This window comes from Dunckerocampus dactyliophorus, chromosome 9 (assembly GCF_027744805.1).
Source record: "Dunckerocampus dactyliophorus isolate RoL2022-P2 chromosome 9, RoL_Ddac_1.1, whole genome shotgun sequence".
Taxonomy (NCBI): domain Eukaryota; kingdom Metazoa; phylum Chordata; class Actinopteri; order Syngnathiformes; family Syngnathidae; genus Dunckerocampus; species Dunckerocampus dactyliophorus.
The window spans coordinates 1,283,568-1,311,425 of NC_072827.1; the positions used below are offsets into that span (position 1 = coordinate 1,283,568).

The 27,858-nt window shown below is 44.9% G+C and overlaps 1 protein-coding gene and 1 non-coding gene across 6 annotated transcripts; one reads left to right on the forward strand and one right to left on the reverse strand.

The window, feature by feature from the left end:
* Positions 1-27,703, reverse strand: plekhm3 (pleckstrin homology domain containing, family M, member 3). Of its 5 annotated transcripts, XR_008572440.1 has the most exons (9): positions 27,652-27,703; positions 25,853-26,687; positions 18,757-19,791; positions 13,027-13,172; positions 12,756-12,949; positions 11,195-11,258; positions 3,496-3,653; positions 2,321-3,415; positions 1-195 (listed from the first exon to the last, which is right to left on the reverse strand). XR_008572440.1 is itself a non-coding variant. In XM_054787101.1 (8 exons), exons 2-8 carry the CDS (start codon positions 26,355-26,357, stop codon positions 3,253-3,255), a joined length of 2,265 nt encoding a protein of 754 aa, XP_054643076.1. In that variant the 5' UTR covers positions 26,358-26,687; positions 27,652-27,703; the 3' UTR covers positions 1,399-3,252. The 5 variants fall into 5 exon arrangements, 3 of the variants coding, with proteins under 3 accessions (XP_054643076.1, XP_054643077.1, XP_054643078.1); XM_054787101.1 differs by lacking the exon at positions 1-195 and having other exon boundaries at positions 1,399-3,415; XM_054787102.1 differs by lacking the exons at positions 1-195; positions 2,321-3,415; positions 3,496-3,653 and adding an exon at positions 3,673-7,254.
* Positions 1,208-1,289, forward strand: trnas-gcu (transfer RNA serine (anticodon GCU)). Its single transcript has one exon. It is a non-coding gene; the product is annotated as a tRNA-Ser (tRNA).
* Positions 27,704-27,858: the final 155 nt, after the last annotated feature.

A 27,858-nucleotide genomic window follows, 5' to 3' on the forward strand; every position in this document is an offset into this window, starting at 1 on the left:
TTACGAGAATAAAGTTGTGAACTTATGACATTTTTTCTCGTAAATTAACAACTTCATAATTGTGTTTGAGTGGAGCTGTGCTTTGTAAATAAAGTACAGTGTAAATGTTGGCAGTCTCATACAGTAAAACACAAATAGCTCACCTTTACTCACAGTGACGCACAAATGAGGTCGTTAGCCAACCCACACTAACTCCTGAAGAGGAAGAAAGTAAAAGAGTTAGTCTGGAGCTCCGCATTTGAATTCTTTTTTTTTCTTCAATATTTTGACTTTATTTTTGTAAAATGGGGGGGGGGGGGGGGGGGGGGGGAAATTCTACTGTGGTTGTAACCTAATTTTCCAAAAATTTCAAAGAAAATGACATAATTTTTCCTCATAATATTGTGAGTTCATTCTGGTAAAATTACAACTCTTTCAATTTTCTTCTTGTAAATTGTCTCAATTATGACTTTATTCCCATAATATTTTGACTTTATTGTCGAAACACTGACTTTTCCAGCAGTGAACATGACTGTCATTATTCATTGTTTTATTTCTTTCTCATAATATTATGACTTTTAAAATATATATTTATTTAATATTTCAACTTTATTGTTAAAAAATTACCTTATTGTGTTATTCTCATAAAATTGCGACTTGTGACATCAGACTACAACTTTTTTCTCTTAAAATTGAACTTTTTTTCTTGTAAGGTTACTGCTGATTTTTCTATTTTGCTATTGTTAGTTTTCTTGTTAAATCATATTTTTAGAATGTGCCACGGCCTGATAAAAAAAAAAAAAAACAGCCTCAGGCCGCAATTAGCCCCCAGGCTGCACTTTGGACACCATAGGTGGAAGCCAGAGCTGAAACACAGCTTGAAGACTGGTGGAACACAAGGACACAAGGGGAAGATGAGTGCAGCAGTTAGAATACACCTGGAACACGGCGGAACCGAAGGGGGGCACTTTTGTAAGGCAAAGCACAGCTGGAAGTCAAGTTTTTGGACAAAGCCAGAGCCTGGAACACAATTAGAAGGTGGAACAGTTGGAGCATGTCGAGCACATAGAGAGACAGGTGGACACCAAATCTGAAGACTGGTGACACGCTGGACCGCTTTTAGTACGCTGACGAAGCAGAACTAGAACACAAGTGAATCAGCTGGACTGGAATGCGTCCAGGTGTGGGACAGCTTTGCAGAAACACAAGTTGATGGCAGCTGCCAGCAGACGAGGTGGCCGAGTGGTTAAGGCGATGGACTGCTAATCCATTGTGCTCTGCACGCGTGGGTTCGAATCCCATCCTCGTCGTCACATGTTTTGGTCGCAAAGCCAGCATTTCCTCTCAGGATCGCAAACCACCCATAGCGGCCCGCCACAAATAAATGAATGCATGGGAACCCTGAATGAAACGTCTACACAACAATTCACCAAACACCTAGAATACGCAAAAAGGCTTAAGAAGAAAACAACGCGATATTCTTACTTAGAAGTTTTTATTGGCAATGAACACAACCTAAATACACTAAACCAAAAAAATGAGCGTCGCGCTGTTGCATCAAGTTCCATGAAACCACAAACAACAGCTTGAAAAGTGCAAATGTGGAGACTGAGTGCTTCGGTAAATACTGTGGAACACAAACTTCATGGCCAAATACACCACCTATTCAAATGAAAAGTAAATTAAAGTACATCTGTGGGCCAAAGAACAATATTTAGTCCCTGAATTAATTCCAATTCAAGCGCGGGGCAGCGGCGTCTTGACGCTGCTTTTATGGCTCAAATTCGGCTGAATGCTACAAATCCAAACTCGTCTCACCGCCAGTCCCTCACGATCCCAAAAACAAAAGGCTGTCGACGTCACAGAACAGACCTTGGGGATGGAGACGCTAACAGCTAACAAAGCTATCATGATAAGAAGCACGCTAACGTTAAATGAAGGACTCCCAATGGCCTTTTTTTGAGAATCGTTTCGTGATTATGTCAGAGATACATACTCAAATGTAACTTTTAAATGTTTGAATTCCACTTCTAGCTTTGGTTTTCTTTTTTATTAATCTTTAAAAAGTTGAAATTGTTCATTGGCTTGACAATGCTTACATTTCATTGAACAATTGGCGATGTTGTAATACCCCTTGTGAGCACACGTAGATTGTAGCCAATTACAGTACAGTAATCCCTACCTATATCGCGGTTTTTCAAATCATTATTAATAAATGATGGCTGTTTCGTGGTTGACTATGACCTGTTATTGGTCAAATATATTGCAAGGCAAGTTGTATGTAGTATTGTGGTCACTAGTTATCAGTATTGTTATGAGACATGAGATTAGTTTACATTACCTTTCACACTGCATGGAGACCGGCTGTTGAGCTAGCAGAGCTGAGTCGACATGCCATGGCCTGAGATCGGCTGAAAAAAGGTTCTCCTCTCATTCCGTCTGTAAGTGGTAATTTTTTGTCTTCTTTGTCATCCTTCCCCAATTCGTTTGAAACACTTTGATACGTTTAGAATAAGTAAATTAGAGAGGCTTACTCGTTAGTTCGCTAGCTTGCTATGCTAGCGCCGGCCGTCTGTTATGTCCCTGCTGTGATTCCGTAGCCTGCTCAATGTGACGTAAACACAGAGTGTAAAAGTGACTATAGGTGTTATTTCATGGCTACAGGGCTCTATTAATGTTAACACTCGTATTTAGAACGTTACAAACAGGTTGTCTATGCTTGAAATACGAAAGTATTCAATTTATTAACATTGACTCCTATATTGCAGAAGTCCATTTAACACTATTAGGTCTGGAACAATTAACCGCGATGAACGGGATTATGGTGTAGCATTTGTGTTTTTTTTGTTTTTTTTAAGTCAGAAACACAAAAATATTAGCAAGGTGCTACTTTTTTGGGAGCTGTGACTTTTATGTTTTCTTGTAGGGGCTGCTGTTGCAGATCAAACTTTGGTGAAATGCAACATTTTTAGGGAGAGTAGTAACAGGATGATTTTTATTTTCACAGCAAATGTCTTTAATCATTTCATCTGTTAATCATGAGGAGGCGGAGCCACAAGACCTTCTGGAATAAAGGAATTACACTGTCAATTGTTTTTCTCCAGTCGATCAGTGTTTCAAAGTGACAGGGAAGAGAACGCCGCCATCTTGTACGCTCCTGATGGGGCCGTATGTGACGACAATGTGCAACGTTTGCGCTCCGAAGCGTCTCAGCTGAGCTCCACCCCCTGGTTACCAACGCACAGACCAGACGAGTCGGCGTGTCTCAGGCTCTCAGGTGTCCTGATAGGGCAGGTGGAAGCAGCCGGGACTGTCGTCGTCCGGCGACCAGAAGGATGACGGCCGCTTGTGGTGGAGTTCTCTGCGGACGCAGCGAGGACACGGCTGAGCTTTCTGTCGGCACTCGGCGTGGAAGACAGCGCCGCAGCCGTCGCACCTGGAGACACAACAACACATCAGCATTCTTTCCGCCGCCTCCATGCGGAGCTGGTAGCTACCAGTGAGGTTATCAGTCACCTCTTGGTGGTGCTCTCCTGGAAAGGGTAGATGACCTGCTCGTTGTGGCAGAGTTCACAGATGAAGCCTTTCTCCCGACAAAGACTGCAGCTGAACACGTGCAAGCTGGCGAACTTTATCACCTTGGACAAGAACGGCGCCAGCTGACCGTCGATCACCTGCAGGGGGAGCAAGACAGGAAGTGACGTGAAGTAAGCAGACTCTCACACATTTTGCTGCTTTGCTTCTTTTTCCACTTGTGTTAACATTTAAGAACTTGTGAAGGCCACAGTTTGACACTGGAACACATGATTTCCTGCGGGAAACATGGCAGCGCTCCATCTTAGAAGTTGTGCGTGTTCTTGGAAGTGAAAGGGAAAAGTTAGCATGTGAAGGAAACGGCTGGCAAGTTGTTCTTCATGATGAGCGGTTCGGAGGAGAGTGTGTGTGCGTGTGCGTGTGCGTTTAGTCTAGTAGGAAATAGGAGTGGACGACCGGTAGTGAAAAGAAAACCAGCAGTGAAGATCAACACGGCGTTGAAGAGAGGCTGCATTCACATAAAAGTGCCTCCACCTGCCAATTAGAACCTCCTTCATGCAAGTGGACCACATGCACACACACACACACACACACACACGCAAGGTTGTTGTTCCCACTAAATGACGGAGTGTTTAGCGTCTAGACACAGTCGCCATGCAAAGTGTTCCTAATTTAACGGACAGGATGATGAATGTTTCAGGTGCTGACGGCAACACCGTCACCCGATGCGGTGGGGCTGGACCAGCACCGCCTTCCCTCCTACCCCTCCCTCCATCCCAGTGACGAATGCCTGGCCTGATGCGTGCTGACATGCTCACTAATTAAGAACTCTCCTCTAATTGGAGCAGACAATCCAACGACAGGCAGCACATTGGTGGAGGTGGGTCACACTCTTTGTGGGGGGTTGGGCTAAATGCACACACACACACACACACACACACACACACACACACAAAATATTCCAGCAGCTGCCCCATGTCCCAAATATTTAGTCAGAACTTTCCACACTTGAACTACTGGACTCCATTTGTTCATCAATAAGTCGTGTGATGCCTTCAGGGACTGATCACTCGTACATACACAAAGTATGTTACCATCACTTCTCTCATTTTCAGTAGTTATGTCTCATTCTTTACGTGTCAGTGTGAGCCAGATGGCCACACGCTGCCCGCCTACAACAACCTGCACAAGTCATCAACACGCGTCAATGTTCTAACCTGCGCACACACACACACACACACACACACACACACAGACTCCTCCCACTGCAGTCCCAGCTCCTCCTCCATGCTTCATGCAGAGTCTTTGTGCTCCTCAACCTTCTAATCGGCTAAAAGTGCGCTTTGGCAGCACACAAACACACCATAATATACGTACTGTACATATACGCATAGACAGTGGTGTGAAAAAGTGTTGGCCCCCTTCCTGATTTCTTTTGTTTTTTGCATGTTTGTCACACTTCAATGTTTCAGATCATCAAACAAATGTAAATATTAGACAATGACAACACAACATGCACTTTTTAAATGAAGCTTTCTATTATTAAGGGGCAAAAATCCAAAGCTACATGGCCCTGTGTGGAAAAAGTGATTGGCCCCCGGTTAAAACATAACTGGTTTATCATACCTGACTTCAATTTCTCTAGCCACACCTGTTCTCAATCAAGAAATCACTTAAATAGGACCTGGCTGCCAAAGTGAAGTAGATGAAAAGATCCTCATAAGCCAGACATCATGCTGACATCTAAAGAAATTCATCAACAAATCAGCAAGAAAGTAAGTGAGATAAGTGAGAAAAGGTTATAAAGTCATTTCTAAAGCTTTGGGACTCCAGCCAACCACAGTGAGAGTCATTATCCACAAATGGCCAAAACAATGAACAGTGGTGAACCTTCCCAGGAGTGGCCGGCCAACCAAAATGACCCAAGAGTGCAGCGATGACTCATCCAAAAGGTCACAAAAGACCCCACAACAACAATCAAAGAAGTGCAGGCCTCACTTGCCTCAGTAAGGTCAGAGTTCATGACTCCACCATAAGAAAGACGCTGGGCAAAAACGGCCTGCATGGCAGAGTTCCAAGACCAAAACCACTGCTGAACAAAAACAACTCATCTGATTTTTGCCAGAAAACATCTTGATGATCCCAAAGACCTTTGGGAGACAAAAGTTGAACTTTTTGGAAGGTGTGTGTCCATTACATCTGGCATTTCAGAAAAAGAACATCATAGCAACAGGAAAACATGGTGGTGGTAGTGTGATGGTCTTCAGGACCTGGAAGACTTGCTGTGATGAATGGAAGCATGAATTGTGCTGAAGGAGAATGTTGGTGACCTCAAGCTGAAAGCAACTTGGGTTCTGCAGCAGGACAATGATCCAAAACACACCAGCAAGTCCACCTCTGAATGGATGAAGACTTTGGAGTGGTCTAGTCCAAGTCCTGACCTGAATCCTATTGAGATGCTGTGGCATGACCTTCAAAAGGAAAAGCCTCCAATGTGGCTGAATGACAACAATTCTGCTAAATTCCTCCCCAGCGCTGGAAGAGACTCATTGCAGGTTGATTGCAGCCAACCAGTTATTAGCTTTAGGGGGCAATCACACAGGGACATGTAGCTTTGGATGTTTTTTCTGCCTTAATATAAAGTTTCATTTAAAAACTGTATTTTGTGTTGTTGTGTAGTCATTGACAAATATTTACATTTGTTTGATGATCTGAAACATTGAAGTGTGACAAACATGCAAAAAAACGTACGGAGCAAAGAGAGGAAAAAACAACTTAGGAATTATTACACACAGACGTAGGAAGTGCATTGGCTTTTCTTGCAACCTGAAAAAACTGCAAGCGCCTGTAAAGTTTGGTTGACATGACAAAGAACCTGAGTGGCCAGTCTACAGCTCGAAAATCAGCACGTCACATGCGCGCCCTGCGCGTTTCTTGCGTTGTTTTGCACGTAGACCAGCAGTAGGAGCCCGTACAACCGCTTGTGACCTGGGCTGAAGTCACATTTTGAAAATAAGTGTCATGCAAGTGTACAAAGAAGTAAAGCAGAGTTGTGTTAACTTTGTGAGGACTGTAACGCCGGAGTGCACTTATTTCACGTAACTTCCTTCCCCGTAACATTGTTCATTACAATGGATGATTAGCGCTTTAAGCCAGGCATGATGCAAACTCTTTTTCTACCACTTCAGTGCTTGTTAGCCCACACAGAGCTTTAAAAAAAGGGCCAAAGCGTGGTTGGACAAACAAATATGCTCCCTCCATATGGTCCGGACGCTAGCGGGGCTTGGGCTGACCTCTGAGCGGGAAGAAGAAAAGCCACGCTGATGACAAGCATGTCTTCTTTGAGAAGCAGCATGAAAAGCAGGAGCAGCTCTTGTTCATGTGCAGCGCCAATTAAGACACAAGTGCTTGTGGAGCTCCGAGAGGGGAGGAACAAGAAGCAGCGGCGACCCGGAGTCGTGATGATTACAAAAATGGTACAAAATAATCAGTGTTAGCCACATGCTAACATGCTACCAAGTATGTGTGTGAGGCGGATTGCATGTCCACAACAATGGAGGGATGTCACGCTTTGTTTTCCCGCCTGTTGAGTCTCAATGTGACCAATTAGCCAAGCCATGTGGGGGTGCAGGAGGAGGAGGGGATGGATTCGTTAGAGAGGGAAGGTGGTGGTGGTGGGGGGAGAGATTTGCCCTGTCTTTCACCGTGAGAGTCTCTGTCAGGCCGAGCCAGCGAGGAAGCCTGCCATAAAAGAAGAAAAAAAGTGGGGCAGGGTGCAACATAATGACCAACAAAAGAACTTTTCACTCATTTGTGGACGCTTTCTCCGATGACCCCCTCCCTTCCAATCCACCACCATGCTGGCCCCATTGGAACACCACACACACACTTGTAAAAACTATTAGCATGTAGTCAGTGTGACTTGTTATCTGCCTGGTAACACAATTAGACCTAACTTACTAGGGCTGCACGACAAAATGATTTAAAACTTGCTATCTGGATTCAGACTAACGCGTCCTCCTCATCGCTCCCCCCGGCCAGGGCGAGTTGGCGCCACTCATCTGGTTCACTGCTGAGCCTTGCTGGCTAGCATTCATCAGCTTGGAAGAGGAGCAATTGCATTGAGTTTTCTATTGACTTGTCATTATTATGTACATGAATGTACAGTCATCCCTCTGCACTTCGCAGAATTTCACAGCTTCGCTCAAAAATATATCCATCCATCCCTCCATCCATCTAGTATCCCACTTGTCCTCACTAGGGTTAGGGGGTATGCTGGAGCCTATCCTCAAAAATATGTGAATGAATTATGCTGTTTCATGGTTGAATACAAGCCTTTATTAGGGCTGTCAATCGATTAAAATATTTAATCACAATTAATCACATTTTGTCCATCATTAACTCATAATTAATCACAAATAGAATATATAAGTTTTGATCTATAATAAGTAGGGATGTAAATCTCTTTGTGGTAAACGATTTGATACGCAACTACGATGACTACATCACATTTTATGTAAAGGGATCAATTTTGGAAATATGGGCAATTGTTTTATTTTATTTTTTTAAATATACAGTCTTCCCTCATTTATCGCGGGGCATAGGTTCCCAAAAGAGCCCACCATAAGCAAAATCCGCCAAGTAGCCAACTATATTGTTGTCAATGATTGTATATGTTTTAAGGCTGTAAAAGCCACTTTTCTCAAACAGGCAATAACATTTGATCACGTTTATGCACTGTCCAAGTTCAAATCTCCTTTGAATTTTAATGATCAACTTACTGATTGGACACAAGAAATGAAGTGACTCATGCGTATTTCACTCCTCTGATCGTGGCTTGTCCTGGCGCTGTTAGGCTGTAGCGTTTTTGTATCCTTGTTCAAACATATTCCTCCTCCTCGTCCTCCATCAACCAAAGATTCATTTACAGTATTCCAGGCGCCCTACAGCCGCATAACTTCTGCCTTCATTCAGCGTGTATGATCGCTAGCAGCTAGCGATCATACAACAGGAAACAGGCAGTCCTGCACCAAGGAGATTGATTGACAATAGTCTACAGCCAATCAGAATGCAGAACACAATGGGCGGGTTCTCCTTTAGCCAATCAGGACTATTGTGGCTCCCTACATACTAAGATGAAGTGGACACGTCTGGACACGTCTTCAAGTCTCACATGAGCATACAACACCCTCTACTGGCAGCGGTAGTAAATACAATAACAGACACGTACAACAGAGCAGCGATAGATCACTCCAATACACCACAAAGATGGAGAGCACAATGCACGTTCTTACGCAGTTAAAAAAAAAAGTTTAAAAAAGCAAAATTGTACTTTAAAAAATATGCCTAAATTCTAATCCGCAAAAGGTGAACCACGATGTAGCGAGGGAACACTGTATATATTTTGAAATCCCCCAGTTTTTGCATGTTTAATGTGAGTGGCGCTTTGTCCCACTTTTGATGGTCCCTGAACGCACCATGTAACCTTGACCACGCTGTGCAGATAAGACTGCTATACTGTATTTTTACCCTTTTTCTTTCACCTCATATTTGGTCCCAAATGTTGATACTACGTGGGAATGCATCAAGGTAAGATTTGATGACCTTGTTGAGTGCTAATGTGCATATTTGTGAAAACACTAACGTTAAAAGTCCAGGCTCGTACTGGTGGATGGTGGGTCTGTATTCATATTGTGCTTTTAATTACGTATGTTTTACTGATGATCTTTCCCGGTCACTAGCTAGTGCACTGCTAACACTTGTTAGTTGGGACACTTGCATGCCAAGATACCACGGCATAAATGACAATAAAAAAATACCAGCAGTGCTTCAGTAACTTCTCACAGCTCGCTTCTCACAAAGACAGTAGATACAAATAACTTTTGTCTTGTTGTGAGAGACATCTGCCACGGCTTTGAAGCTAAATTTACCAATTAAAATATTCTTTTCTTTGTCCATTTCTTCTCAATATTTCTTCCCGCTTGTGGCTCCATAGTCACCGCTACTTCCTCAAACTACAGTGTGGGCTGAGGGTCACACAGGACGTGCGCATAGTTGTGCCGATAAAGGAACCTTTGACAGCCCTAATAGAGTATATTATAATAATACAGTTGCTCTTTCTGGTGTTTTTCTAAATGGGTGGGAAAACCTAGGCCACTGGTGCCAAACTCTGGCCCGGTATATTTGTGTTACCAAACCCTTTTGAAATCAACGTACTTGAGTATCTACTTGTCACTATTTTTCCTTTATGCATTTTTTTTTCCTAAATTACACATTTTCAAGCACAAAGATGGCAAAATTAACTAAAAACACAGATAAGGCATTCAGAAGACTCATTCAAAGACGTTGATGACATGTAGTGTTCTAAAGTTGTCACTGGGTGTCAGTAATGTTACTGTAATGTTCCGTGAGACACACAAGCACCAGACTTGATTGCCGGAGCAACAGGCTTTTATTGCAGGTTTGAATGATCTCACAACAGGCACAATAATTCCTAATAAAAACACGGCCGTAACCCACGGCAAGCTAAAACTCAACTCTGAACCCCTCGACATCACTTCCTGTCCATCACTCACTCTACTCCCTTATGTCTTATTATGTCTACTATATTGGGTAATAGGAGTATAAAGGTGACTATAGGGGTGTTAGTTCATGTCTAAAGGGCTCTAATAATGTTAAAAACTGGGTTTAGAAGGTCGTATACAGGGTTTCTATGCTCTAACTATGAAAATATTCCATTTATAATTAAGGAATCTTACTTTGCAGAATTTCACTTATCACCATTGGGTCTGGAACCAATTAACCTCGATAAACAAGGGATGACTGGACTGCCATGTTTTGTTTCTAAAAGTCAACTGTCAGCAGAAAGACCATGGCAGTTTCTTTACAGCAGATAATGAGGAGTCTAATAATAACGATAGTAATAAAAAATGTTGCAGAGTCGTGCAGCCCTAGCGTCCACACAGTGTTTCCCACACATTTCATTATTTACTGGTGGCGATTTGGCGCTACCCATTTAGCCTTGCTCATAAATACATTATAACGCACCTGGTCTGCCAGAGCATGAGACGAAGTAGCAGGAGGGATCTGTGTTGCCCTCTAGGTGCACTTTTTAAACAAAGTGACTGACAAATCTAGTGAAGAGACTTTTGGCGACTCTGACATGAAAGGACGTAGCTACAGGTGCTGCTGTGGGCCCCTCCCCCCATCAAAGAGCACTCACAGGCGGCTCCGTCTTGTTTGTGACATTAAAAGAAGTGACAAAACAAAGTGCATTTGCAGTTGTAAACATAGGAATTTGCTTTTCATGTTTTACTCACGTTTTGCTAATGGGTCATGTCCAGTTTTGCAAATTATTTAGACGATTATGTCATCATCCCCACATAACTTGAGGTCACTTAAGGTTCTAGTTCTCCCACAGCAAACTCCTCCAGGCACACTTTCATAGAGCTAACAAAGTTGGGTACAACTGCTAAGATGACGAATGAAGATTCAGAGACCGCTAAGGACTCCAGTCCATCCTCTCATTCATTCATTCATTCATTCATTCATTCATTCATTCAAGAGGTCAGTCCCAATACTTACAGTATGTCCACATAAAGCAAGTCTGTGGTAAAGCACCTTGTACGTGTGTGTGTGTGTGTGTGTGTGTGTGTGTGTGTGTGTGTGCGTGTGCGTGTACCTGCTGCAGGTCAGCCATGGAGTAGAGGTGAATGTGCTGAAGCAAATACTCCCGAGGGAAGATTCTGTGGTGGAGAAGAAGTGAAGAGGTGAGTCACCCATCTTGGTGACAAAGTTGAAACATGTCATCAAAACAATGATACACACTAAGCAATTAGGACTTTTTTGACACTAATACTGTATTACTAATTATCTTCTATCTGGAGGTATGCCTAATGCTTCCAAGTGTGACGTGTGCTACGTTTTCCAGGTTGTGTGGGAAAGTACCCTCATGAATCCTCTTGTGTTTGAAAGTGGCTGACGTAAACAGCAGACACCATCGACACCTCTCCCACGACGAGCATCGTTAGCTTTTATATTGGCTCTCACAATCTGGTGTACCTAATGATGTGGCCCATGTAGTCGTGTTGTGGAGTCGCAGAAGAGGACATGTTTGTGTGTTGAGGATGGATGAGGGACAGGGCAGCTGGCATCCATCAGCAACCCCCCCCTTCCCCCCTTCACATAAACAGACCACACATTTCATGTATGAGCAGCATTTGTTCACATGACGCTGCACACGTGTGCAAACAGACAGCGTGTGTCAGCGTGAGTGTGATGCTGAGTGTCACGAGTATCATCAACAAGAGTCATGGTCGCCAATAGAGTCGGCACGTTACACTTCACTACTGGATGGATGCAGCTTAGGTGTTTGTAGAGGGTTTTAGAGCGTTTTTTTTACATTACAGGAAAATGCAGAGAAAAGGTGAGGACAGTACTCTGTCCACCTGAAGGAGGCGTAGGTCTAAATGTGACTTCAAATCTTTTCAAATTTATGATGACTATGACTATTATTATTCTGGAAACCAAATCAGCTTTTTCAGTGCTTTAACGTACTGGAAAACCTGCATGTTTATCATGGCAAAAATAGTTTGTATTCATCATGACAGGGTGCATGAAAATCGCCAAAGACCATGCTCTGTGCAACACACCGGGAGTCGGCCAGTTTGGTTTGCAGGTGCCATTTTCAGTGTGCCGAGTGTCAATAGAAATAAATACTTTTTTTTTTGGAACACCTGAACCTCAGTTAGCCCCGGTTTGTGTGTTTTTTGATTAACTTGAAAAATTGACACCACGATCTTGCCTGGGTCTGTGTGCATTCTCCGGTTAGCGTACAACAGGAATATTGGGGTTTATTGTCATCAGCGTGGCTGGCCAACAGCAGTCCTGCATGACAATAGTTGGTTTGCCTGTCTGGTTAGTGGCCACTCTTCCTGTGGAATGAGACAATCTTTGGGGGAGAGATGTCTGCACATTGTTGTAAGCAGACGATAGGTGATGGCATAACCATTCTCTGTTTAGAAAGACCTTTTGAGAATGACAATGATCTGGATGACTGAGATGCGACACGCATACAGATTATATAGCTCTATGCTACCTTAAATTGCCTTTTCACCCTCAAAAGAAATAGCTAATGGTTGTCAGACAAGCCAGCGGTGTCAAAAGCATTACAATGTAAAAGAAGCAGCACCAATAAATGTGTGCTTCGCCTGCTTGCCCATTTTAGCAGCTAGCAAAGTTACCTCCGTCGTAGATCCTCGGCGATGGTGGCACGGCAGCTGAACAGGTATGCTCGCAGCGACTGGAGTCGTTGGCGGAGGTGCAGTACCACGCTGAGAGCCTCGCAGTGCTCATACAGACCAGGGTTGAGCTGCTGGACATCCAGCAGTGGCTCCTCGTACACGAACTCCAGGAACTCCTTAGCCTGTTTCGACACCTACAGCAGTGCACAGTCAAATAAATTATTACATTTAAATATAATCTTTTGTGTTTATATTTGGTTTGTTGTTTGACCTTGTGCTTGCTGGTGTCCCAGTTGTGCAGCAGGCGTGCTGGGATGAGGACGGTGTTGTCCCGGTGGCAGCTCTGACAGTAATACCAACCACTGTAATGGCACACCTTGGCCTTTCCTCTAGAGAGACCCACTGGACGCTGACAGCCTGATGACACGGGGAGGATGTCATGACAACAGGCAGGCCACAACAGGTCACTCCTGCCACGCTGGACCAGCCTACAACCTGTTTGTTTGCCGCATAGCTTCTATTCTAATTTCCCTGATTTTGTGGATTATTTCCAGTCTTTTGTCATGTCATTCTGATTATTTCTACTGCGCAAGGTGGCTGCCGTCATTCATTACTTGTGAGAGGAGCGATCACACAAATGAAATGACATCTTGATTATACGCACAAATGTACTGTGGTGTCGCGTGCTCCATCCATCCATCTTCTATGTCGCTTATCCTCTTTAGGGTCACAGGGGTATGCTGGAGCCTATCCCAGCTGACTTCGGGCGAGAGGCGGGGTAAACCCTGGACTGGTGGCCAGCCAATGGCAGGGCACATATAGACATTTATTAAAAAAAAAAAAAAAAGAACAACCATTCACTCACGCCCACATTCACACCTATGGACATTTTAGAGTGGCCAATTAACCTAACGTCCATGTTTCTGGAATGTGGGAGGAAACCGGAGTACCGGGCGAAAATGCACACATGCATGGGGAGAACAAGCTAACTCCACACACAAATGCCGAAGCAGAGATTCGAAACCGGGTCTTCCAATGTCCTGACTGTGTGGCCAACATGCTAACCACGGCCGACTTTTGGATCACTGAGTAATTTCAGTAATGATTACAAACCTATGGAGGAGCAATTGCATTCCTGTCATTGTATGACTTGTCCACGTTATGACTCGGTTAACGAGACAGCCTGCCATTAAAAGGTGTCACTTTACACTCCCCCAATAAATTCCTCCCAAATCTAAAATCGCAAAGATACTAAACCATATCAGTGTTTTAAAAAGACCTTTGACCCTCATAAGATGTTAGCATGTTTGTTTCAAGCTAACATCAATAGCACGTGTGACACGTTCAAGTGACACAATGCAGCTGTCAAAGTCTTGTGAAGTCTCGTGCCTCCAGATGTAGTCACAACACAGACGTGAGGAACAAATAGACCCTGCCTTCTATTCATTTTCATATCTTTGTCTGGAGGGGCCCTTTTAGGCTCAGCCCTCACCCAAACACCCGGACCTGCTCACGCCATCTCTCTCTCTCACACACACACACACACACACACTAATGACAGGTGGGCCTTATCAAACCAAACATCTCAGACAGCGTGAGGCCGCCACGACCTCAGAGGAGGAAGACGCAGAGAAGAAAAGACATGCGAGATTATAATCTGAGTTTGGGAAGAAAAAAAAAACATCTTGGAGAGGAACAAGAAAAAACATCACAGGAAGCGTGTGTCAGCGTGTGTCAACCTGAAGACGAGCACGCTTCAAACCTGAGAGGAAGGAAGTAGATCACATAACGAATCTCGTCATTTGTCAGCAAACGCTGACCCCAAAGGGGTAATTTCTATGAAAAACGGCGCGTGTATGTTGACATGTGATTATTATCAGCATCAAGTAGGGCCCTATCATTTCCGCGGAACGGAATCTCAGAATTGGCCAATAAAAACGTGGACTCTCACAGAAATGGACTTATTGCGAATGAAATGCTGTAATCGTGAGAATGAATGTTTTTGTGGGGAAATATTTCCCCAGCGGACCGCTCATCCACAGTGGCATGGCCTCAAACACTACCCAGCCCTCTCCTCAACTAAACATGCTGAGGCGGCAAACACTCTACTCGTCACCGAGCGTGAGCTGACGTACAGCAGTGGCTGGCCTAAACTGGCTGGCTTATCTTAGTTTAGTGGCGCATGCTAGTGCGGCTGTATGAGTGGCGTTTTAGGATGCCCGCTGACTTTGTGCGTGAAATAAGGACAACAGCCACGGCTGCAAGAGGCACCCAGCTAGCTATCTCACCTAGCAACAGTAAGAAATACATTTTCAACACACACCACACAAAATAAGAGCGGCACACATCCTGTCTCCTTCTTCTTTTCCTTTGGCTCTTCCCTTCAGGGGTCGCCACAGCCAATCGGTTGCCTCCATCTAACCCTGTCTTCTGCATCCTCTTCTCTCCCACCAACTACCTTCATGTCCTCTTTCACTACATCCATAAACCTCCTCTTTGGTCTTCCTCTAGGCCTCCTGCCTGGCAGTTCCAAACTCAGCATCCTTCTACCTATATATTCCCTATCTCTCCTCTGGACATGTCCAAACCATCTCAGTCTGGCCTCTCTGACTTTATCTCCAAAACCTCTAACATGTGCTGTCCCTCTGATGTACTCATTCCTGATCCTATCCTTCCTGGTCACTCCCAGAGAGAACCTCAGCATCTTCATCTCTGCTACCTCCAGCTCTGTCTCCTGTCTTTTCCTCATGGACACTGTCTCGAGACCAAACACCACCACAGTTTTCTACACCTTTCCTTTCATTTTAGCTGAAACTCTTCTATCACACATCACACCTGACACGTTTCTCCACCCGTACCATCCTGCCTGTACACGCTTCTTCACCTCTTTTCCACACTCTCCATCGCTCTGGACTGTTGACCCTAAGTACTTCAAATCCTTCACATTCTGGATCTCTTCTCCCTGTAAGCTCAGTCTTCCACTTGGGTGCCTCTCACTCACACACATGTACTCATATGTACTCATATCATCAGGACCAACAGCCTTTCCACTCTTCATCCTCTTCAATGCCCTCCTCACTTCATCCTGACTAATCTTTGCTACTTCCTGCTCCACAAAAGTCACCTCTTCTAGTCTTTGTTCTCTCTCATTCTCCACGTTCATCAGCTCTTCAAAGTATTCTTTCCATCTTCCCATCACACTACTGGCACTTGTCAATAGACTTCCATCCCTGTCCTTAATCACCCTCACCTGCTGCACGTCCTTCCCATGACTGTGTCTCTGTCTTGCCAACCTGTATAGATCAGTCTCTCCCTCCTTACTATCCAACCTAGCATACAAGTCATCATAAGCGCCTTGTTTGGCCTTTGCTACCTCTACTTTCACCTTACGCTGCATCTCCCTGTACTCCTGTCTACTCCTCAGTCCTCTCAGTGTCCCACTTCTTCTTAGCTAACCTCTTCTCTGTATACACTCCTGTACCTCCTCATTCCACCACTAAGTCTCCTTGTCTACTTTCCTTCCAGATGCCACACCAAGTACTCTCCTGCCTGTCTCCCTGATCACATTAGCTGTAGTTGTCCAGTCATCTGGAAGCACCTCCTGACCACTCAGAGCCTGTCTTAACGCCTTCCTAAAAGTCATGCAACACTCTCCTTTTTCAGCTTCCACCATTTGGTCCTCTGCTCTGTCTTTGTCCTCTTCATCTTCCTCCCCACCAGAGTCATCCTCCCCACCACCATCCTGTGCTGTTTGGCTACACTATGGCCTACCACTACTTTACAGTCACTGATCTCCTTCAGATGACAGCATCTACACAAGATGTAGTCTAGCTGTGTGCTCCTACCTCCACTCTTATAGGTCACCCTATGTTCCTGCCTCTTCTGGAAGCAAGTATTCACTATAGCCATTTCCATCCTTTTTGCAAAGTCAACCACCATCTGTCCTTCTGCATTCCTCTCCTGGATACCAAACCTGCCCATCGCCTCCTCATCCCCTCTGTTTCCTGCACCAACATGTCCATTGAAGTCTGCACCAATGACAGCTCTCTCTCTTCTAGGTTTGCTCTGCATCACTTCATCCAAGTCTAAAAGTGGTAATAAAATAAAGTTGTCTTAAAAATAGCTTGCATTAATAAAACGATTGCAATTGCATCTGCAACTATGTAATAATAATCATTGAAAGCCATTTGGCCATTTTCAATGGTAACTGAGTTGCATTAGGGTAAAAGGTCAAATGTTCATGTTGCTGGGATGTATGTCACTGTATTGCTGTAGGGATGCACCGAGCCTCCAGTCTAATACCTGCCTTTGAATATCTGCTGATACCAGTACATATCTGATACCAGAGCTCTGTTTGCTGTAATATGTCAAACAATGGCAAAAGAATAGAAACAAATGTAGCTAGAAGAACAACAGCAAACATAGCCGTCTCCACACATGCAGCGCTGTAACACACACACACACACACACACACACACGCTCATCCTGACATGTTCACGGCTTCACAGGCAGTCTTAACATCGTTCATAACTTCTGGAGGATTTTGTATGAGACTGTAATGAAGTCCACTCTACAGGCAAGTATGACATTGGAGCAACCAAGATGTTTTGTGTGATGTCTGACTGTTTTGTGTGGCTGTGAACGTGTCACTTGTGTGTGGAGGACGACTGCATGCGTGGAGACACTCTTTTTGCTGCATTTTCTGATATTCTTCTAGCTACACAACAAAAGCACAGACATGGGTCATGGATGGAAAATCTCCACAGATGGTATCAGCAATTTCTGATACATGAATTACACTGGCATCGGAACCAGATAACATTAGTGGATTGGACGGGCCCAATCCCTGTATCTGTCCTGTGATGTCCTCCTCCTTACTTTGGTCCATGCTGCGACTACTGCTTCTATTCTGCTGCTAATTGTTGCTCACTCAAGCTTCTGTCAGTTTCCACCATACCTCTCTGATCTTTTATTGGAGCAACGAGCAGATGAATGAGAATTTAAACGCAGCTCAAAAGGTCCACACCGATTGTACCTCCGCTCTGTGTGTGGCGGGGGGAACAGTGCCGGGTGGGAGGTGTGGTGGTGTTCACTTTGACCTGAGAGGGTGAGTGCACGGTGGAGGGGGACAGCATTGAAGGCCAAAGCGGGCTTTCATCTGCCCGCCGCGGGTCCAAACTAGCACACCTCCGAGTGTGTGTGTGTGTGTGTGTGGCTTTGATGTGTTTTCTTTCACACTGACAAAAACACTCCAACATGCACGACTGGGTACCGAGAGTGTGTGTGTGTGTGTGTGTGTGTGTGTGTGTGTGTGTGTGTGTGTGTGTGTGTGTGTGTGTGTGTGTGTGTGTGTGTGTCATGAATGTAGAGATGTTCCGACCCGAAGTTCTGTTCTGAATGTCGCAGGGTCACCAAATCTGAGGAAACTGTGCACACTGCGGGGGTGTGTGTGTGTGTGTGTGTGTGTGCATGCGAGTGTCAAGGGGTGACAAGTACGCGGCTGTTCAAATAAACACACAGTTTCCTTCAAAAGAGATCAATTCCCAGGTGTAATTAGCAGAGTACATTTTGAAGTTAAACAGGCGCATGTCGTGTGTGCGTGCATGCATGTATGTACGTACGTGCATGTATGTATGTATGTATGTATGTACATAACGTGCATATGCAAAGTGCACACATGAAACAAGTTCAAAGAGTGAAAATGGAGCGGCATCGACACCTCGCACACGCTCCATACATTAGAACAATCACACATGTACGAGTCAAGTTTATGAAGTGGGCGGAGCTATGATGCTTCACTATGTTGCTGTAAGAAAGGTTTAAGGCGATTTAGATTTAGGAGTAAATGGATGCAAGATGAACCATAAGGACATAACGTGAAAGGAAGAAGAGGAAGGTAATAAATAAGAACAGCAAAAGGAGGGACAAGTATGGGACATGTCCAGGATGATGTCTGGTGGTGTGTCGTGTGATTGACAGGTGCACGTTTCCACCATCTCACCTGCACACCTGAAACTCTGAGCAGTCAGTCCTTTCTCCACGGCCACACAGGTGAGAAGACTGAGGAAGCTGGTGGTAACTGACTGACGCTTGGCTCTCTGGGCGTCTCTGTGCCTTCTCTCTCGGGACCTCAACAGCACCCCCTGCAGGGCTGGCGCGTCCCCCTCCTCACGTGCAGGCTGCTGCGCACCCACCGCGTCTCTCAGGGCCTCCATCCATTCCTGAGCCCTGACTTTGGTGTCCGCTCGGAGTCGGAGCATGTCGTTGGGGAACACTGCCCGGAAGCGGTCACCTCGGTCTGTCCACGGCTCCTCCTGCTCCGGGTCTGGATGCACACCCAGGCAGGAGGCCAGTGGGTACTGGCGGACGGGATGCGACACAGACCCGCGGCCTTCTGTGGGGAAAGCCTGCAGGGCGGTTCTGGTCAGGACGAAGGTGAGGGTCCTCCAGTTGTTCTGGTCCAGAAGCTGGTGCAGCAGTCCTGCTTTAAAGACATCCTGGCATCGCTGGCTGAACAGCGGCAGCGTGGTCGGTCTGCTTAGGGGGCCGCCATCAGACCGGAGTGAGACCTCAGCCGAGGTGTCACTGTCGCCGTCAGACCTGGAGGGTGACGAGGAGGGCGACATGGGGGCGGGGAATGTGGCGACCTTTTCCACCACCGCCTTCCTCTGACGGTTCCCCTGCCTCTCAGGCCTCACCGCCTGCACCTTCTCCCACATGAGCTGCCTCCACTCCATGGCCTCCCACTGGCTGCCCGCCCTCAGCTGGACACGCGTGCTGTTGAAGAACACTGTCTGGAGCGTGCGCGGGTCAGCGGGCTGGCCCACCTGGCCACACGGCGCCGGCGACATTACACTCTGGCAGTGCGACAGTGAGTAGGCGGTGCCCAGCTGGCGGTTGGCACTGCTGTCAAGCGTGTAGAGGCGGAGCTCACAGGGCGTCAGCTCCACGTGACACATGGTCCAGCGACCTCGCTGGCCTTCACGATGCTCCATCTCAGCCTGCTTCAGAACACTGCTGCTGCTGCTCTTTTCACCTGGATGACACACAAGAACATTCCCACTCCTTCAGAACCTCCATGTGAATGCTGAGATGATGTCACTAAAAACGTACTGAAGCATTATCATGTCATATCGTAACAATCACCAGGTGCCATGCCCCCCAGTGGCTGTGACCAACATATAAACAACATCAGAGCAATCCTGCTGTACAGGAAGTGCCATGGTCTTCTGGCAATGCCGTCACTGCTTTTTAGTTGCCCTTGAACCTTGCATCGCAAGGTTGCTTCAAAAGTTGAGTTCCACGTGCTTCTACATAAAAACATTGTTCTGACTGATAAAAAGACACTTAAGTCAGCGTCGCCATACGTGGTCAAGCGTTCGAGCTCCAAAAGGGGTCATTTCCACGAACAATGTTGTAGTATTGTCCATCATTAGCGCTGAACCCACAGCAACAGAACTACCGTCTATTTCCAAAGCGTTAAAACGTGCACACAGCGACTTCCTGTTCAGTGGAAATTAAGCTTCAAAATAAAAGCATGGCAGTATTAACCTTGGATCTATCACAGCAACTAACAAAATGCACCTTTTTTTTTTAATATATAAAATCGCTAGCCGCCCGAAGAAAGGTTTGCACATGTATGAAAGCTTGATTGCAATTTTAGTTTTATTACCACAGCAGCTCTGTTAGATAAGAGTAGAAAATATCATGAAAACACAAGAATCAAAATAAAAATATACACAAATTGAGAAAAAGCATGTCAACAAATTCTTTATTATCACCCATCCTCCTTATGTCTATGGACAAAACCACAAGTAGATGCAATGTTTAATTTCGGTTTGAGTTACGTCGACAACCACTTACATGGGACAACTGCCAGCCAGTCTGAGGGCCTTTGAGATAAGCGGGTTCCACTGTATTTGCACCAGGGGTGCACAATTATCAGGTTGGTATTGGGGAATTATGTTATGACGTCATACTGATAAATCCGCTAACATTAAAGAAAACTGCGATAACCACTTAAAAAAAAAAAAAAAAAAAAAGCTCCAATGAGGTGAGATTACCTGTGCAGACGGCCATTTTGCCAAATGCTCTGCAAACATTCTGCAATGAGGGGGAAAAAACCATGGACCTTCAACACATCAAACCTTATCAGCCTTGTGAAACGCCAGCATCTCTACAACGCCCGGTGCCCAGGGTTTGTTCCTATTGCTGCAGAATTGGAAAAGTTTACCAGAGACAACTCTAAAGCGGTCTGTGATTTCATCATGGAAATAATGGTGCTGGATGACCAGGCGTTTACCACTGTTGAAGAAATCCAATCATATTTCATTTCATCCTGTAGACAGTAGGGGCAAATTAGGGGCACGTTCTTGGAGTTTCCACCTCAAAACCTATAAAAGCTACAAAAGAAAAAAGTAAACATGAGAACACATTTCACTTTCACACACTCACAAGACCACGTGTAAACCATGTTGAGCAATTATCACCACAAAAACAAATAATTTACTTTATACAGGAGCTGTACTGTGCCATTTTATTCATATGTTATTATTATTCATCATCTGAAAACGTACTTTATCTTTAAATGTTATGAATGTTATTGAGATGCTTTGCAAGTAGCCTTAATAAAAGGTGCTTTCAGGGAACCTTGAAAGATGCCTGATACTGTGTACTATTTTAGTCGACTACAACTAAATCAGATGACAAATATGACTAAAATCCATTTTTGTAAAAACAACAACAAAAAAAAATTTAATTCAAAACTGCTGTCAAAATGAACTGCGAGGATGGCATGAAGGGTAGATAAAAGTCAGTCTGGGTGGCTTCACGTCACACTGCACGTGCGACATGTGGATTGTCGTGCTTCAATATCGCTCAGAAATAAGCATCGTTATGCTTCAGTTTTTATGAGATTTGTATGCATTTTACACTATAGTACTAAGAGCAGTAAAAGACAAGCAGAAGAACAATATTTGATGCAAAGCCATTAGTGTGATGGTGGCCTGCTCTCATCACCTTGGCTTTAATGATGCAGGGTGTCATGTCGTAACAATCACCAGGTGCCATGCCCCCCAGTGGCTGTGACCAACATATAAACAACATCAGAGCAATCCTGCTGTACAGGAAGTGCCATGGTCTTCTGGCAATGCCATCACTGCTTTTTAGTTGCCCTTGAACCTTGCATCGCAAGGTTGCTTCAAAAGTTGAGTTCCACGTGCTTCTACATAAAAACATTGTTCTGACTGATAAAAAGACACTTAAGTCAGCGTCGCCATACGTGGTCAAGCGTTCGAGCTCCAAAAGGGGTCATTTCCACGAACAGTGTTGTAGTATTGTCCATCATTAGCGCTGAACCCACAGCAACAGAACTACGTCTATTTACAAAGGGTGTCATGTGACCCAGCAATCAGTGTTGCAGCTGCGTTACAGTTTAAACGCTCACACATCATTTCATTTGGAGCCCTGGGTGTGCTGAGCGCTCCAAGTGACGGATGTCAGTCGTTTGATTTCCAGGCGGCAGAATCGATCAGAGCAGAGAGAAGAAAAACCACATTTGTCACTTGTACGTTAGGCCAGGCGAGCCGCTCATCGATCTTATCAAAACGACGATGTCAGCGGGTTGCTGCATGAATATGCAAATGAGACCAAGCGGAGTCGAGCTGGTTGGCCGTCGTCACGCTTGGGAGGCCTGAGAGGGAAACTGCCCCCCTCAATTAGGCTGGACATCACTTAGAGTAACTAGCAAGTCCACCAGAAATAAATAATTCTATTAGGAGTGTTTGCTCTCAGAAGCATTGTTATGTTAATGGATTTCAAGCTATTCTTGTTTAACATGAAAATATCAAGCCGTGACCCTAATCAGGACTAAGCAACATAGAAAATGAATGAACGAAAATATCAAGGAACCAAAACCGGTTACTTAAACACCATGCTCATAACGATAAGAGAGTTAAACCACATGACTTCTAGCCAATCAGCAAGGAAAGGTAATGATAACATATGAAAACATTTCAGTGAGTACCAGTAACATACTGGAAGACTACCCAGCACGGGTGTGGACTCCACAAGTTTGACGACTTTGGACTGGACTTCACAATATCATCAAAGACTTGCAGCTCGAGTTGGACTTTGACGTCAGTCAGTCAAGATACAGTACATTCACATTTCCAGCAGCTCTGCAAAAATGTCTTAATGAACTTAATCGTTTAAATCACAAAATAAAATAAAACCACCAAGGCAAGTGCAATAATACATAATGAATAATAATAATAATAATAATAATAATAATAATAATAACATAACATAAGAGTAATACATCATAATTTAATACTGTAAATCCAGTCCTGTGTGTGTTTTTACCGCTCCCCCTGTGTTGTGTTGAAAAGCCGCATGGTGTGGGGGAGGAATGATCTGCTTAGTCTTTCGGTGGAGCAGGGCAGTGATAGTAATCTGCCACTGAAACTGGGACTTGACTCGGGCCTTAAGTCGGTTGACTTGAAAATACTTTTCAGTGAGTGTGTTGAGTAAAATGTGTCCCCATTCTAAGTATTCCACTAACATGACCGCAAGACACCACATTTCAGAAGCTTCCTCATTGAATGCGTCTGTCAGGTTTAAGAGCAAACAATGAGGATGTAGTGTACATTTCTGTGAGAGTGGCAGTGATTAACACTGGGATGTGTCAACATTTGACATTCAAGATTGAAGAGTTTTATTGTCATATGCACAGTAAAACAGGTAGTTCTGCTATGCAATGAAATTCTTATTCTGTTCATTCTCCCAAAAAAAGAAAGAAAAACACAAGAAAATGAATAAAAACAAAGAAACATATATACCAATAAATTAAGCAACAACAACAGAAGAGACATTAATACCAAAAAATAAATAATAAAGTGCTATGAGTGTGTGCGTGTGTTGCGTGCGGCGTGTGTGAGTGCTTCGTTGAGAAGCCTGATGGCCTGTGGGTAAAAGCTGTTTGCCAGCCTTGTGGTCCTGGACTTCAAACTCCTGTAGCGTCTGCCTGACGGTAGGAGTGTGAATAATGAGTGTTGTGGATGTGTGCTGTCCTTGATGAGGTTGTGTGTTCTTCGTAGGACTCTAGTTTTATAAATGTCTTGCAGTGAGGGGAGGGCTGCCCCAACAATGTTCTGTGAGGTCTTGATCACCCGCTGGAGTGCCTTCCTATCACGTGTTGTACAGTTACCGTACCAAACAGTGATGGAGGCGGTAAGGATTGTAAGGACTTGGATATTTCAAGCCTATGATTTCGGATCTGACTCGGCCTGCCTAGTCTTGACTTGGACATGCATGTCTTTACTTGACACTGGGGATTAAAGACCTGAGACTCACTTTGCAAAACACTGACTTTCTCTCACCTCTGCCCAGTAGGAATGTAATCGTACAAATGTTTGTAATCGGATTTTTCAGTACGGAACCATACTGGCGTGGGAGGAACAAATCCAGCGCAATCCAGCCGAGTCATGGCTAGCGATAGCGACAAGGAGAAGCCAGAGCTTGAAAACCCTCTTCTGTCATTGAAGTCTCCAGTTTGGGAACACTTAGGCCTTCCCGGTGAAATACATAAACGGATAAAAACAAGTGGGTAAGACAGAAGCAATATGCCGCCATTGTTTGGTACAGATGGGGAATGGGGCTTCACGCTGGAACTATTAATACCATTACTCAGAGCAGATATCAGCACAAATCATATATACTTTTATTACTTCTTTTCTGTGGGGTGTTAAAAAAAAGGCTTAATCAAGTGATATTACTCATCAAACAGGCAATAATAGTCAGCTACAGTAGCAATGAGAGAAACTCACTTTCTCACGCTATGCAGATGTTTTGGTGGTGAGGGTGTAGGATCCTCGTGCTGTTTTTTTGCGGTGCTGCTTCGGATGCGCGATGTGGTTGGTTGTGTTGAACTTCCCTGGTCCTGTGCCACCACGGGGGACTTGTGTATGGCGAAAATTTAATGTATACAATATCTACATTTTTTTTATTCAATAATTTAATTTATTGAAAAATTACCTGTCGGCAGTTTGCAGTTTTTTGTTTCGTTTTAAAACCCAATAAATCTGTTTGAACAAAAGCTAATCAGTTTGTTTTTTCCAATTTGTTCCCTTACTGCAACCAAAATGAACCCAACCCTGACCGTAAAAGCAAGGTAATACTGAACATACCGCTACACCCCTACTATTAACCCTCATTCAAAAACACCAGCGTAATATAGCAGGAAGGTAGACAGGAAGTTGGCCACAGGTAAGTCAAATGAAAGCACAAGTTCCTTGGCAGAGGTAACAAGACAAAAGCAGCCATTTACTAATCGTGAATGACAAGAACTCATCTGAATGAATGACAGCCTGATGTTCTTATTGTGTTCTTGCTAACAATCAGCATTTACCATTGGAAACATCTCCAACTGTTGCCTAATGGAAAAGCAGGGGTCGGGGGCCTCTCTCTACGTTGTCTTTCAGGCCGGCTAAATAGTCTGCTAGCTTTTCACACATATGCTAATGCTACGTAATCCTGCCAGTGTCAGGAGGCGCCTAATTAGCTTCCTCCTCTCTCGCCTCATTTGAGTCCATTTGCCGACAGGATTACAAGCTATTATCCCTCAACATCCCTCTGGATCTCCTTCACACGACCAAAATATACAAATACTGGTTACGTGCGTGTGTGTGTGTGTGTGTGTGTGCGTGTGCGAGAGAGAGAGCGAGCAAGAGCATAGTGAGTGTCATAGCACAGCTGTGTCATTTTAAGTTATCATCATTTTCTGTCATTACCGCCTCCTCTGAGGATGTTTGCAAAGGACAGAAGGACATTCATGCAGTCTTGTGTGTTGAGGACATATCGCACAAGAACAGAAGAAGAAGAAGACATGGTGGGACATAATCAACGTGCTTCTTCAGATCACTCGATGAGGACTACAGTTGATGATTGTAATAATAATATAAAGTGTTTCTTTTGCAAAGTGACATCACTAACAGGTGGCCTGGCAGCGGGTGTGTGTGTGTGTGTGTGTGTGTGTGTGTGTGTGTGTGTGTGTGGGTGGGTGGGTGGGGGGTGGGGGGGGGGGGGGGTGGGGGGCTCACCTTGGTGCTGGTGCTGCAGGTTGCTGTTCTTCACAGTGTCCACAGTGAGGAGTCCGTTGTCCGTGTAGGCGGACGGCCGGTAGTTGACATCCGACCTGGAGCGGTTGTGTCCCTTCTTGAAGGTGCTGTTGGATGAGGTGCCGTTACCCTCCTTGCCGTGGGCCGCCAGGTCGTTGGTGGAGCGCGCTCGGCTCCTCTTGCCGTTCCTTAGCCCCACGCCAAGGCCCAGCACGCTCAGGTTGTCAGCCCACGCCAGTCCTAGTGGTCCCACCTCTGGCTGCTCCCCCGCCAGCAGGCTCCATACACCACTGGAGCTCAGCTTAGCCAGCGCTGCACCCGAGACCTCCTGGAGCTTCCTGGGTTGCATGGAGGCTTGGAGGACCCCTGTCTGACCCTGGCTCAGACCTTGGCCATGAATGCCGTCCATGCAGTGGATGAAGTCCTCAGTGGCCTCCACAGCCGGGCTGATGTCACCCACCATGTCCAGCTGCCTCAGACCCTCCATGGCTGGGCCTTCTCCTGGCTTTAAATCTCACACAAGTAGACCTCCAGCCTTAATGGAGCCCAGCACGCTCATGTCCAACAAACAAGCTCGCTGTCAGCTGGACAAATGTCTTGTAGGCATATGGACCAGCTGAGACAGGACCAGGTTCCAGAGGACCTTCGGGTGTTCTTCTCTACTTCTCTGCCTTTTGTTGAAAAGTGCTGTTTGACACTAACATTCAAAATTCCTGCCTGAAGGGCTTCAGAACTGCAAGGAGGTCCAGTCAGCTTTAGGCATCCACGCTCAGCTTGTCTTGTAGTTATGAAGACATCAACTATATGATGTCTATAACTGGAAGAAGAAACAGCAATGAGGAAACATGCGTGGAAACATAGCTGCAGGGGAAGAACGATTCATGGCTTTGTCAACATTAGTGTTTGTTTCTAAAATAAAGACATGTTCCTCATAGCTCGGACCCATCTTCGTCAAAGCCAGACCACAATTTCTTCCTGCCGCTGGAGACAAAGCAGGCCAAGGGTGGAGCTACTGTCCATCCATCCATCCTCTTATCTCCTCTAGTTCCCTGTCTCACATGTCTCTCTAATTTGCTCTCATTGATTTTCCCCAGCTCTGCCTCTCTCACTCATCTGAATTATTCACACAGCCATTACCTCATTGAAGGGTCACGCCACATGTCTACTAGTAAAGACCCTTTTTCACCACTTCTCCCTGTCATGGAACATTTTCATTTCCTAAAAGAAAACTGTTGAGAGTATTCTAGTTCCTTTTTGTAGAACGCACACAACACATAATGGCAGTAGTGGAAAAACATTCATTCTACAGGTAATACATTAAAACTGATTAAAACTACACGGGTGGCAGCAAAGGCATACTGCGCATGTGCGATTATCATAACGCAAAGTCAGCATCTCGTTCTGCAAATATGACAGAGGTGACGTCACGGTCAGCGTCTCGGGGATGCTAGCGACACTTACTAACGTATGCTACCTCTAAAAACGCCCCTTTAAATCACCACACCTACATTTATACGTAGAAATGTGCACGTTTGCTCGGCTTATTGACTTACTAAGTATGTTTTGGGGGGGGGATCTCAAATGTGCCGCCAGTCGGGTACTGGTTAGCTCGAAGCTAACGGGTAGCTTCTCTTCATAACCGGAAAATGTCGACCCAGCGAGAGGTAAAATCAATATTTACATCAAGTGACAACCACTACACATCCACTAACATTTATTGGTATCATGGCGTGACTGTAACATCGCACAAGAGAAGTTAAAGAGGCTGAATTTGGACTCACCTTACTGTGTTTACCATGAAGTCATTTTGACAGCCTCCTCGCGGTAAAGTTGTCCGAGTGTAAACTGAGGCTGCAGCGGGAAGGTTCCGTCTTTGTATTTATAATGTTCACGCAATAATGTGAGACATATAGTGTAGTTAATTTGATTTCCATACTTGTAAATGCGTAAATATACCGTGTTTTGTTTGTTTATTTATCCGTCGTGTG

Coding starts and splice junctions, on each gene's coding strand:
- plekhm3 (XM_054787101.1), bottom strand. CDS start 26,357: ATGGAGGGTCTGAGGCAGCTGGACATGGTGGGTGACATCAGCCCGGCT. Junction 13,173..18,756: donor TCAGAGTTTCAGGTGTGCAG/GTGAGATGGTGG, acceptor CCGTGTCATCAG/GCTGTCAGCGTCCAGTGGGT. Junction 11,259..12,755: donor GCCGAGGATCTACGACGGAG/GTAACTTTGCTA, acceptor TCTCCACCACAG/AATCTTCCCTCGGGAGTATT.